The sequence below is a fragment of the Penicillium verrucosum genome (genome assembly GCF_028828655.1).
Source record: "Penicillium verrucosum strain IBT 35672 chromosome Unknown utg000002l_segment0_segment0, whole genome shotgun sequence".
Taxonomy (NCBI): domain Eukaryota; kingdom Fungi; phylum Ascomycota; class Eurotiomycetes; order Eurotiales; family Aspergillaceae; genus Penicillium; species Penicillium verrucosum.
In genome coordinates, this window is record NW_026643211.1 from 5,313,547 (window position 1) to 5,326,972 (window position 13,426).

The following is a 13,426-nucleotide window of genomic DNA, read 5'->3' on the forward strand; positions in this document are numbered from 1 at the left end:
ATGTCTGTGTTCTGTATGTTGTAACTAGTTATGTGTTTCTAGTTATTAGGTTGTTTTGGGATTTGGCGCCTAGAGGCACGGCTAGAGGTCATGGACAATCACATCCCACATCTCCCTCACTTCAACACTTCAACACTTCAACACTCTAGGCAACTCTATTCTTCTGTCAAAAAATTCTCGCATTATCTCATCGTCTTCTAAGCTGCTTTCATCGAACAATACCATATCGACCGACGTCATTGACATACTAGGGACCGTCAAGCGCTGACGTTCCGCCTCCCTTACCCCACAGCCTCGACTCCGATCCCCTCAGACACCGGAGCTTCTGACCATCCCTGCCCCGCGCTTTTTTTTTCTCTCCCACAGTTTTTTGTATTGTTGGATGGGAGCATATCGCTCCTGGCAACCACCCGACAATGGCTCAGTCGCCGATGCTCTCGTGTCCGTTGAAGCAGACCAACGAGATTGATTGGATCCAGCCTCTCAAGGATTACATTCGACAGGGTCATGGCGAAGACCCCGAACAATACAGTCAAGAATGCGCGACTCTCAACCGGCTTCGTCAGGATATGAGGGGTGTAGGGAAAGACAGCGCTATCGGTCGTGATCTGTTGTATCGATACTACGGTCAGCTGGAGCTGCTGGACCTCAGGTTCCCTATCGACGACAACCACGTCAAGATTCCTTTCACATGGTAGGGGTACTTTTCTCCTGTATGCTCCGCTTGTGCTTATATACTTGTCCCTTAGGTACGATGCTTTCACTCATGCGTCTACCTCGCAATTCTCCCTGGCCTTCGAAAAGGCATCCGTTATCTTTAACATCTCTGCCATCCTATCTTGCCATGCTGCCAGCCAGAGCCGGGCTGACGATACCGGCCTCAAGACCGCCTATCACTCTTTCCAGGCATCCGCCGGGATGTTTACATATATTAATCAAAACTTCTTATATCCGCCATCAACCGACCTGAAAGATGACACCATCAAGACACTGATAAATGTCACACTAGCTCAAGCCCAAGAGGTGTTTTTTGAGAAACAAGTGGCAGATCAGAGGAAGCCTGGGCTCTTGGCCAAGCTGGCTGGACAGGCAGCGTACCTCTACTCACAGGCTGCGGAGATAATACAAAACTTCGTTGACAAGAATGTGTTTGACAAGGTCTGGACGATCGTTGTGCAGGCCAAGGCAGCACATATGGGATCAGTAGCATCATATTATCAGGCGGTTGCGGATAGTGAGAGCGGATCTCATGGAATTGCTATTGCTCGTTTACAGATGGCTGATAAGCAGTCCGCCACTGCTCTAAGCTGGGCAAAGACGTTCCCTTCATCGCCTCCAGTGGACACCGGCCTAACGGCAGAGTCAGGCTCTAACCTCTTGGACCTCATCAAGCATAATCAAACAAATGTGCAAGCTTTACTTGCCACTATGGTCAAAGACAATGATTTCATCTACCACCAACCAGTCCCTAATGAGGCTGGTCTTTCACCAGTTTCCAGGGTTACCGCTGCCAAGGCGATTCCAGTTAGCGAATTGTACCAAGGACAAGATATTAGTCAAATCATTGGGCCAGACTTATTCAAAAAACTGAGGCCTATGTGGGTCACTGAGGCCGCCAGTTGTTACGAGGAAGAAATGGCCGAGTTGCGCCGAGTTGAGACTGGAAAGGCCGAGAGTGCCAATCGTGATATAGCCGCTAAATTGGGCTCACTTGAACTGCCAGATACTCTCGATGTCTTGAAGGGAGGCATAAACCAGATGTCAGTGGACGATGACTTCCGTCGCTGGTGTTCAGAACTTGCTGGCCACAATCCCTTCCGCAAGGCATTTGACGAGTTGCAGGATCGCAAGGCAGAAGTACTATCCCAATTAGACCAGTGCTCAAAGCAGCTAGATCTGGAAGAAAGCGTGTGTGAGAAGATGCGCTCAAAGTATGGAGCAGACTGGAGCCAGCAGCCCAGCTCTCGACTCAATACCACGCTGCGAGGGGATGTCCGATCGTATCGGGATACCATCAATGAGGCCAGCGCGAGTGATTCTCAGTTGTCTGCCACACTTCGGCAGTATGAAAGCGATTTTGATGAGATGCGGTCTGCTGGCGAAACAGATGAAGCCGATGTTCTTTTCCAGCGAGCCTTGATCAAAGCCCGTTCAAAACATAGCAAGGGCAAGGACGGTGTCACCAGTCCGGCAGAAGGTACTCTGCTAGATGATGTGTACGATGAGGGTGGCGCTTCTATTGCAGAGCAGATTGCCAAGGTGGAGGGGTTGTTAAAGAAACTGAATCTCGTGGAGCGAGAGAAGTCTCAACTGCTTGCAGATCTCAAAGTGGAGGTGAGTGTCCTAGTCTATCTGTCTACGATAACTTTCTAACTATATTTGCTTTAGACTCACAAAGACGACATCACGGAGCGCTTGATTCTTAACAAAAAGTCCTTCGTCGGCCGAGAAAAGGAATTCTTCAAGACAGAATTGGAAAAGTTCCTGCCATATCAGAATATACTTGTGCAGGCGAATCACAAACAATCATCTTTGATGAACGAACTCACAAAGATACACGATAGCCTTCTTCAAGACAAAAGAGTTCAATTGGAGAAGTCGAAGTACGAGTCTATAAAGAGACAACGCAATTCCGTGATAGCTCGGTACAAGAAGGTTTATGAAGCATTCCATGGTCTCTCGTCCGGTATCAAGCAAGCACGGACTTTCTACAAGGACATGGGTGAGAACGTCGACAGTCTCCGCAAGAATGTCGAAACCTTCATCAACAACCGCCGATCAGAAGGTGCCCAGCTTCTCAGCCAGATCGAGCGCGACAAGGCCATGGGCGAAAATGTCGAAAGTCTTCGCAGGAATCCTGATTCCTTCGCTAGCCGCGACAATTCCAGCGGTGTCCCAGAGCAAGAAGACCGCGAGAGAGAGAAGCTGCGCCAGCTGATGGAGCGACTATCAACGGAACCAAAGAATTCCTCCAATTTACCCTCCACAGGATCGGCAAAACCGCCCTCAAAAGTGAAGTCACCACCCCCGCCCGTTCAGACGCCGGCGTATGGAACCACCGGTCCATCCCCAAAGCCGTCACCCCGCTACCCGCCCACCATGCCAGGCGTGCCCCTCTCGCACTCTCCAGCGCCCTACGGGCAGTACATGGGAGGTGGTCCAGGAACTTACCAAGCCCAGCATTTCCAGCAAGGCGCCGCAGCTCCCCTATCGGAGGGCTACAACCCCATGGCATATCCTTACCAGACCCCCGTGTCCCCACCTCCGAACCAGCAATTCTTTTCTCAAACCCCGGCCCCGTACGGCGGCTACTCCAATTCCGGCACGCCGGCTCCTGGTGCTGGCCCTCAGTCCTCGCACTATATGGCTCCCCAGGGCTACATCCCGCCTCCACCTCCGCCACGCCCCCCAGCAGACAACATACCCTCCTACAGCAGGTGGTATATACCCCTCTGGTCCTGGTGGCTATGCGCAGACCAGACAATACGGGCACCACAAGAACCCCTCGCAGTCACAGCCACAGTCACAGCCCGGCTCCTCCGCCGATCCATGGGCTGGTCTCAACGCCTGGAAATAAAGTTGACTTCCCTGTATCTGGGCGATTGATAATAGTGGTTACATGGCGGGGGTGGAAAGGGCTAGATTCGGTTGGACCTAGTTGACAAAATGGAACATGGAGTATGTATGTACCGAAAGGGGCGGTTGGAAGGGAGCCATATATCTGGCGTTTGTGGACTTTTACACCTGTTGCTTTGAGGTCGCCCCTCGATTGATTCTTTGTTATTTCGCGGGATTTTATTATATAGTCCTAACTGCTTCGTTTGGAGGGCTTTTTTGTCCCTGTTCTCACGTTCGGTTTGGATATCTGTCTTTTCTGCCCTCTTAGATTACTGGAGGGAACATGCATGCTCTTATGTAAATGACAAAATGAAATAACTAGTTATACGCTCTTTTTTGATGCTCTCCTTCAGTGTATACGGAGGCGGTAAAAATAGCATATTCTGTGCAAGAGACTTTTCTATCTATAATCTTTGATTGTAACCTGTCTAGGTACCTGTGTACATATATGGTTATCTCTTGTGAGTATTCGATTATGGTATGCAAAGCATACATAGTAAGTAGAAGAGAGAGTGGGGGAGAGAGAGGGAGGGAGAGTCCGCAACTCGCAACCCAAGAAATAAAGATAAAACAACCAAGATAAACACACTGAACGCCAATGGGTATCTTAATAGATCAAAAGAGAAGAGGCCGCCAGATCCTCGAAGCAAGGCAACCCAGTAAACCACAACACGCCATGTATGTTCACCGCACCGAACAGAGCGCACCGTCAACCAGGACAGGCCAGCACCCAGAACGGCAGTATAAGAAGCAAAAGAGCCTTAGCTCCACACCAAGTCCTTTATAATTCCATTTTCCCATTTCCCCTACGACGAAGGGAAAGAAACGAGCACGGGACCAAAATAGGACGTCCACTCGCCCCTCATCTTACGGCTGAAACCGCAATCGGAACTGTCTCCCTCTCCTGTCTTCACGGACAGTGTACAGAAACCGCGCAATGGTTTCCTGCTCTGAGAGACCAGCGCTGTTAAAGTGTTTCCGGACAACAAGTGCGAACTGATCTTTGCTCACGCGGTCCTGGCCGACGGTGCGACGCAGCGTTGAGTCGGAGGGGGAGCCTGACGAGGTGTTGGTTCGGTGGGAGTGGGAGTGGTTCTGAGATGAGGAGGCGGATTGAGCGCGGCGGGCGGCGAGGGAGGTTGGCGAGCGAAGGCCAACGCCTTGCGAGAGGATTAGACGAGAGTAGTCACTCGAAAAGGCGGAGGGCGTGGGAAGTTTGTGGACGTGGCGGTAGGAGTGGAGAATTTCAAGAGGGAGGTCTGTCCAGGGGAGCTGTGGGGGGAAGAAAAAGGAAGTTAGTTTATGGTCTGGTCCACTGTGTTGTGTGTAGAGTTGCCATTGATCGATCTCTAACTATCTCTTTCAGGATGAAACTTACTCGGGGTTGTTCTTCTGCGTGCTGGTTGTCCACGACGGGTGCGCTGGTGATCATGTTTTTCTCTTTTGCAGCAGCCGGTCTGCGAGACTTGGTGGTTTTGTGGTATTCTCTCGTGCCACTCGAGGCTTCGGACCTCGAGTCATCCACGATAGCTGTAGTGCGCTGGCGCGGGGGTGCCATTGCGTCCCGGAGCTCGAGGCTGGAGGGATGTTGAAATAAGGGTGTTGTTCAATGTCTAGGATTTGAATTGAGGGTTGCTAATAGGATCAAATCATACATAGACTCGCTGTATAAAGTAGATTGGATGGATGGCGCTCTTAGTCTGGACCTAACACTTGAGATTCTCGTTTCCCCGGGCGGCCGGGTGTGGCAGAAACGTCATTTCTGCTTTTGGTTTAGTGCCTGAGGTGAAGCTTAGAAAGCAGAGATAAGGCGTAATCACGGAGAGTATTTCCTAATTTGGAACTACTGCCCGCAGGTGTGATACAATAACTCGCCAGTCCAGGGGCAGATTGTAACAACGTACGAATCTCGATATAGAATGAAGAAGAACCTCCGACACCAGATTAGTGTTGCCTCTCTTTTCTTAATTTTTAAGGGTTTTGATCTTTTTGCGGGTTTCTTAGAGGGGAGATGATTAAGTGCTATAGTTATGCCGCTTTCTATAGAGCTCAGGAAGAACCCTGGAGCATCTGCGATTATGGAATCCCTCTGCTTCTTTTCGTCAAGGTCAAAAGCGAGTATTTGTAATTCATATTGGAAGGGAGAAAGATTCACGGCTATTGTACGTATGGAATTTCGAATAGTTTGGAGTATGAAGGATTCAAGATTATATATATTGTTGGCTGAAATACTTAAATACATATGTAGCTCTCTCTTTTGACATCAATTCTGTTTCGAATTATTAATAAATTACATATTTGTTTGAACCTTTAGAGCCATTCCTATCCCCAAAGAGGCAAATCTAGGGTTTGAAGAGACAGCGAGTCAAATCATACACTCCAGATCTGGCCAGCAATTTTTATTAGATCTCCACAACTTGCCTACAACAGTACGAAGTAAGTCGGGGTGATGGCGAAAACCACGATTGTGCGTGGTCTTTTGAGAGGAAATCGTGGTCTTTTCACCTAGCGCTCGCGCTGGAGTACTGAATTCTTAGATAGAACAGTAGGGATTTTAAATTGCGCAGAGACAGAAAGGAAAAGAGAGAACTATCTACTTTGTCACTATGGGACCTGGCCCAATCTACATCACAGTATCCAATTAGGTAATGAATGAAATCAAGTTCAAGTCGAATCATAACGATACACATGGTGTGAACATAAGCACTTAGACCATGATCAACGCCACAACACTACTCCTCCTCCGTAGGCCAAGGCATGTAAGACGTAGTGAAGTTTCCCCCTTCGATTGCCAACTTGGCTTCGAGCTCAGCCTCATGGAATGCACGGTCATTCACAAGTTTGATGATACCATCAAACAAAGCCACCTCCTCGGCCTTCATAAATCGCCCTTGATAACGAACGGTGGCGGCTGCATCAAGGATTTGGAGAATTGACTCATGCCCAAGAGCGACTACAGGTTTCTTACCAATCTCTTTTTGGTGATTTGATGATGATGATTTGATGCTTGGCAGCGGATGGGGCATGTATTGTAGAATTCTATCAGGATTGTATTTGGAGAAACAATATGATGAATTCTTGATGATTGAGATGGACGGAGGAGAAGGAAGAAGAAGAGAGGAAGGGTATACTATGTGGATCTGTCACATAGTGGGTCCATTGGTGCCTGAGGCACCCAGGCACCCAACAGCATGTTATAGCTCCACCTGAGGGGCCGAGGTCAGCTGGTGGGTCTATAAATCACGTGGCTGTTTGGTTTGTTTGTTGAGATTCAATAGCATACTATCAATCAGATTAGATAGGAATTCCTCCGGTACAGTATCCTAAACCATACCACGAAGCTTCGATAAAGGAAAGTGCTGCTCCCTATACTCTCTATACTTTCTCTCAATATAATCCTTTATCTGTCTGAAGTGAAATCTGAAGTGAAATCTGAAGTGAAATCTGAAGTGAAATCTGAAGTGAAATCTGAAGTGAAATCTGAAGTGAAATCTGAAGTGAAATCTGAAGTGAAATCTGAAGTGAAATCTGAAGTGGATCTAAAGTGAAATCTGAAGTGAAATCTGAAGTGAATCTGAAGTGAATCTGAAGTGAATCTGAAGTGAATCTGAAGTTGAATCCGAAGTGAATCCGAAGTGAATCCGATTGAATCTGAATTGAATCTGAAGAAGATTGGTAGATCTCTTGGCCGCTAGTTTAGGGGTGGGTGAATCTTTATAGGGTGCCGGCGCACCATTATAAAGTAAATGCTTCAAGAAGGCGGTAATGAACTAGGCGGTGAGGTAGTAACAAATGAGAGAGTTATATGTCAGGTGGCATATTTAGTCGCCCGTACATAGAGCATAAAGCCAACGTGTCTGCACTCTGCCCGTGTTCAACACGGTTACCCTGCGGCTAACCTCCTGCTAGAGCCTTTGATCTCTTTATATTGGACTGACGGGGGACACCGAAATCTTCACAATGGTCGCGTAAGAAAGCAACGTACTCCCTCTCCCTAGCATCGTGGTACAAAGTCTTGATAGTTGCGAGGTCGGACTCGGTGGCGATGAAGGTGACTTTATAGACACATGCAAGGCGATGTCAACGTGTAGGGGAGCGGCCAAAGGTCAAATGCTTGATTTTTCAGGCTTGATGCCTTAATGTGCCTGAATTATAGACCGCTTTCGACACCGCTCTATACCGTGTACTGTAATTTGAATCTAGGACCTTTTCCCACAAATCATCGGTTTTTTCGAATCCTATCCCCGCCTCAGATTTAGTCGGTCGCAACAGCTTCAACACCGAGAAATGGGTAAATATAGGAATTTGTATGGCGGGAATAGCTTCATTCTTTTGAGAAGTGTTAACACTCCAGATTCTGCCGGTTAAGTATCCATCGAAAACTGATGACTAACCGGCAGTATGTCTAATTAAGAAGGCGGTAGCAGTAGCGGAATCACTTAGAATTCAGGCATATTCCGGCATATTAAGGTATCAAGCCTGAAAAATCAGGCATTAGACCTTTGGCCGTTCTGCGGTAATTCGCCGTCACCGGAGAGTACGAAGTACAGAGTGGCAAAACTCCACAGGGCCTCACCGCTACATATGGAGGATATGCCCCAAGAATTACCTAACAGCTATATCCGAGGAACTTCCGTTATCCCGAGGCTCTCCCATTCATCCCGAGGCTTACAATGGTACACAATAATGGAAGACAAGCATTCTGTGCAGCGCTATTAGACGGGAAGACCCTAGGGGATTGCCTGCATGGGTAGTAGGTCCGCGCATCCAGATCATCCCACGGCTCACCCCAGACTTCCAACTTCCGAACCTCGGAGGAATTTCGGGGTACGGTAGTTGGAGGGGTTTTTTTTCTCCAACCCCCTATACAGCACATACAGTATGGAATGATAATAATAGGTCCGGGTAGTGTGGAGAGTACCAAACCAATACAACTTCTCGCCTGGGCCACAAAAAACACCGGCACGGTGACTCGCTGCAAGAGAACCCGAGTCGGCACGGCAATGCCGAGAGAATTTCGCCCGAGTTGTGCAAATCGGGAGACTCCAGAGACGGGAACTGACACAGGGGGGAAAGGGAAAAAAAAGCCATCAATTCTCACCGAACCCCTTTTTGAATTATTGTTACTTGACTTAGTGCTTGCTCCGTGAAATAAAAATCTATTTCCTTCAATTTGCCATCGAGGAGTACTTTATAGTGTCTAAAACTACTCCGTACAAAGTAGATATCTCCGTCTATACTGGGATAGCCAAGACATGGCATACCTTCCTCTTTCTGACTTGAATAAAATAAAATAAACGCCCCCTGATCATCGTGGAGTTTCGGTAGACTCCCATATCGGCACTAAGCCCCGCAAGTAGGAAAAAAAATGCCATAAGCTTGTGCGAGAATGTCACCATGTCGTCCTCCGAGATCACCCGAAAATTTTCTCTGTCCAACTAGCCCTATGGGCTGATGTCGTGGTCTGGTACCTGCAGAAGAATGGTCTAGGTTATGAGCTCTGTCGTCATATAACATACAACATAAAACATACAACATAAAACATACAACATAACTACAACATAACTACAACATACAACATCCTTAGGTCGGATTAGTGCTTATATCTAAAGAAAAACGTGCTTAATACATTTCGTATCTGAATCTCTTATCAATGTGGGCAACAAATCCGGAGAAAACACATGGCCCCTTCAATGACGCCATCTCCTCCCCAAGGTACCTGCCTATTTACTCCGTACATTGTACACAATGCAAGGCATGCAGCTGTACACAGTCATTCTTATCAAAACCTCCACATCCCGCGTTCCAGACTTGAGTGAAGCCAACATAAACACATGATTTCCGCATGTAAATATGTGAACATGTGAAACTCGCAAGCTATCACACCTGTGGAGATCTGGACCCCGCTTCACGGTATCCTAATGGGGAAGACAGAGTCCGGAGCTCCCGCAGTTATGCTTTTGAGCCGGTTTCCAATAGTGCAATCCAATAATTACCAAGAAAACTCCCCATACTCCGACTCCGTACACGTGGGCGCGTGCTAGCAATAGCGTAACTTGTTCGGGGCGGACTCTTCCCGTGAGCGAATTCCAAAATACGCCAATATCGATCTCGGGGATTCGCCCGTTATGGTGTGTGTTTGGGGCGAAATGGGTTAAGCCATGAATTCCACTGTGTGATTGAAAGAGGGAGAGAAGGGTTTAGGACGGAGTACTCCGTAACTATCCGTACTTCATAGTTAGTTACCTTTTTCCCTTTCTTTGTATACCCCTGTTTCTCTAACTAACTAGTGAGCTAATAGGTTAGGTAACTACTCCATATGTTGGAGGTTTATTCTCCCCACTTCCTTGGAAATTCAAAACCAAAGCTAGGATCTGCTTCATCTCAGACTAAGTGATCTACTGCATATGGTACCTGGTTGGACTCCGTAGCGTCCTCCAAGACCTATATTACATAGTAACTGTGACCGATGTGGATCTTATGAGCGACAGGGGCATTATGTTCCGTAAGTTGATCCCGGCTTCCGCAAGTGGGTTGAATTATGGTACTCAGGCAAATATGGGGTAAGAGAAATAAATGATGATAAATCGCTCAGTGGAGTTGAAAAGATAGAATTTTTTTTTCTTCTCCCCCCTTCTACGTATGTAGGTGCCCGAGTGGGATTATGGTGGAATGGGGGGGACGTGTCGGGGCTTCACCGAGACCTGGACACGGTAATGGACAATCTTCCCCGCCTCAGCTTCTGTTTTCTTTTTTTTTTTTTTTTTTTTTTCATTGACGCTATCTATGTTGTATTCCCCAGAATATCACATGTTCTCCAGTTAGTCTATTCGAACATAGATTGTACGGAGTAGCAAGATAGGGTGTAATCTCCCGGACAAAGACAACAATTCCACCAATGGCCTGATCGCGGACTCCGGAATAGCGGCCCCGCATATGGTGATATCAGTGTGAGGCCATTTGCACTGCTGATTGGGTGTAAGGGGATTTGTTCCAGAAGGTGTGGATCGCTGATCACTCGCCTTGGCTGAATTTGGCAATAAGTAAAGAAGGTGAGTGTCTATAGAAAATGTCCAAAATAGGTAGAGAGGTATGGGGGGACCTCCAGGGCTCGATTAGGAAATCACTTACGTAATCACATGCAAAACCCCCGAGCTGATTAGGGTTGCACCTGTGAATTCTTCAAAGCATATGTGTCTTCTTTGAGGAACATTCGGAGTAGCCTACGCAGACTATAATATACCCCCCCCCGCTGTACAAAGTAACTGCACTCCAAAGGACACCCCATCATTCCTTGAGTCTTGTGGAATGTTACTCCAAAGCCAAAACCTACCCCGGATTCTCCCTTATGGAAACTACTCCCCCCGCATCGAGACCTGCCAAGCATTAACCAATGTCACCTTGAGACACAATGGGACATACGACCTACAACTGTACTCCATAAGTTAGATACTGAAGCATTCAAAATTACCCTATTGAACTACTATTCCCCCTTTTGCAGCCTATCCCCACCCGGGGTAAATTACGTCTTTGTCTTGCTGACAGGTGGCGTCTCGCTCGGTAGGATGGGTTTCAGTCTCCAGGCAGCAAAGACAGGAGACAGAACCTAGCGGCAGCAGCGCAATTGGAAACAGAGCGCAAAATTTGAGTCGATCCCCTGTCGTTAGTTGGGGTGCCACTTTTCCCTTTTTTTTTTTTTTTTTTTTTTTTTTAAAAAAAAATCTTTAGCTTTCTATTATGTTGTAGGCGCTTTCAGCTTGGATATTCCTCGAGCTGAAACGTGAGCACGTCATGACTCACACCGTGTTGGATGTCGTATGTTGTACAGCCAGTAGCAACTGCTAAGTCCCATGTAGCAAGGGGGAGGAGGGGTGCGGGCTGAAAGGGTCGTGTCCAGACCCGGACTCATTCATACACTACTGGCTTGCACTAGAAAATCTCTGTAGGGTTAATATCCAGGAAGAGGGTATGAATAATAACGAAATATAAAAAGTACTCTCATCCTTGTCTCTCAAGCCCCCTCGAATGCTATCTTGCGTGACGATCTGGGGGATGTGCGGGGGGTGTTGATAGGGAACCGTTAGGTACTAGAAATGGATATCACTGGTCGCCGACGACATTTTGACAAAGAAGATATGTTGAAGGTACCCCCAAGGGCTGAATCCCAGTCCTGAAGGAGCTCGGATGAAAAAATGGAATCCCGCGTAGTACAACGAGGCTCCGGACTGATAATGGAGGGAGTCCGGGGATCTCCATGCTCCCAATCGAGTATTATTGCATTCATTCTTTTCGTTTTGGCTTTTCTTTTTCTTTTTCTTTCTTTCTTTTTCTTTCTTTTTCCGTTGTTTCTGCTCCGTATTTCGTCGCCTTATCTTGGCCCTTTTTTTGGGTCCGTGGGACTGGTTTTTGCTTTTTCCCCCATCCAGGATCGACGTACCCGCCCTGTGTGCGAGTCTGCATGCCAGAATAATGGGATTGATCAGCATTGTCGGAGTGAAAAGCGGGAGGAATGCTGAGAGTGACGAATCCCAATCTGATTTTCATGGGATGAGCGGTAAATTCAGGTTCACATGCTTGCAAGGCTATAAGTAGGCAACCTCATGCACAATATACACTATTTCGTATATTGCGAGGTTTCCCCAGATGGCGTGATGGATCGACCTTATGTGGAGGGGGCGCCCCCATGAGGACAGCGATATCGGAGGATCACATTCTAGGGGCGATCACGACGATCAAGGTAGATTTGGCAGAAAGATTGAGATGTCAGTCGCAGATCGCTTTCTGCGGGTGCGGTTTCGGGTTTCTCTCCCCAAGGCGTATCGCCGGGGGATTGGATTGTGGGGTAGGGATAAGATATGGAGTACTTTGCATATTTTTTATGTTTTGGAGAAGGGCGGATCACCGGGAAAACCGGCCTGATGAACTTGGCAGATCATGGAAAAAAGAAGACTGAATTGTCTGGGGCGTATACGGCTTATGATATGGGATGAGGTTCTGCAGCCGTGATATTGCGTTTTTGGACAAATCGGCGATTGGAACTACCGGTTTTGATTTCCCCCCACCTTCCACTATCTACGATGGACTCCGTATTTCGAAAGGCAGAATGGAGTACTCCGTACGGGGTAGCTTTGTGGATCTTTCGATTGTGAGGACCTGGTTAGGGAAGTGAGTCGAATTCAGGGGAAGGGAATATGTCGGAATTTTGAATCCGATATGCCCGCTGTTCTCTGTATGTTGTAAATATGATTCAATTTCTACTACCCCGCGCAGAGTACTTACTCCGTACATAAAGAGTAATAGATCTTAGTTAAATTCGTCACCTGAAACAGAAACGCCTTAGACCCTGGTTTCATGATTCCTAACAAATGTACTTAGTTATACTATGTACACGTCGTAAAAAGTCGGCAAAATGCGGGTAATTGCTTTGTAGACTCGTACCTGCTTCTTCGACTGAAATAATACCCTGAAAATTAAATAAAATATCAAACTATCACTTCCTGCAGATCGCCACTCCGAGTCCGGACTTTATCTAGAATGGTGCCATATTTCCCCGTGGAGAAAAATGGAGAACTCCAGGTTGCGGCAGTGTACCGTCGGGTATATTTGTGAGCTCAATTTTATTTTCCTTAAATCCAGGAGAACAGGGATTCGTGCGATTTCTTCCAGATCCCCCGGTAGAACTCAAAAGTACGAACTCGGTAGTCGGGCCGGCATAGGACTCCCCGTTATCATTGTCTTTACTCCGTACCTTTCTGTGTGCTAAATAGCCCTGATTTGCCAAGGGGGACATTAGCCAATATCCCCAGGG

General features: G+C 47.4%; 2 protein-coding genes across 2 annotated transcripts; one reads left to right on the forward strand and one right to left on the reverse strand.

Annotated features, from left to right (window-relative positions):
* Positions 1–347: 347 nt before the first annotated feature.
* bro1 (putative signal transduction protein BroA) lies at positions 348–3,606 on the forward strand (the record flags this gene model as incomplete). Its single annotated transcript, XM_057220334.1, has 3 exons — positions 348–694; positions 750–2,334; positions 2,389–3,606. The coding sequence occupies exons 1-3, from the start codon at positions 417–419 to the stop codon at positions 3,604–3,606; spliced, it is 3,081 nt and encodes a 1,026-aa protein (XP_057074425.1). The 5' UTR covers positions 348–416.
* Positions 3,607–4,485: 879 nt separating this feature from the next.
* On the reverse strand, positions 4,486–5,176 carry N7516_007615 (uncharacterized protein; the record flags this gene model as incomplete). Its single annotated transcript, XM_057220335.1, has 2 exons — positions 4,486–4,890; positions 4,997–5,176. The coding sequence occupies 2 exons, from the start codon at positions 5,174–5,176 to the stop codon at positions 4,486–4,488; spliced, it is 585 nt and encodes a 194-aa protein (XP_057074426.1).
* Positions 5,177–13,426: the final 8,250 nt, after the last annotated feature.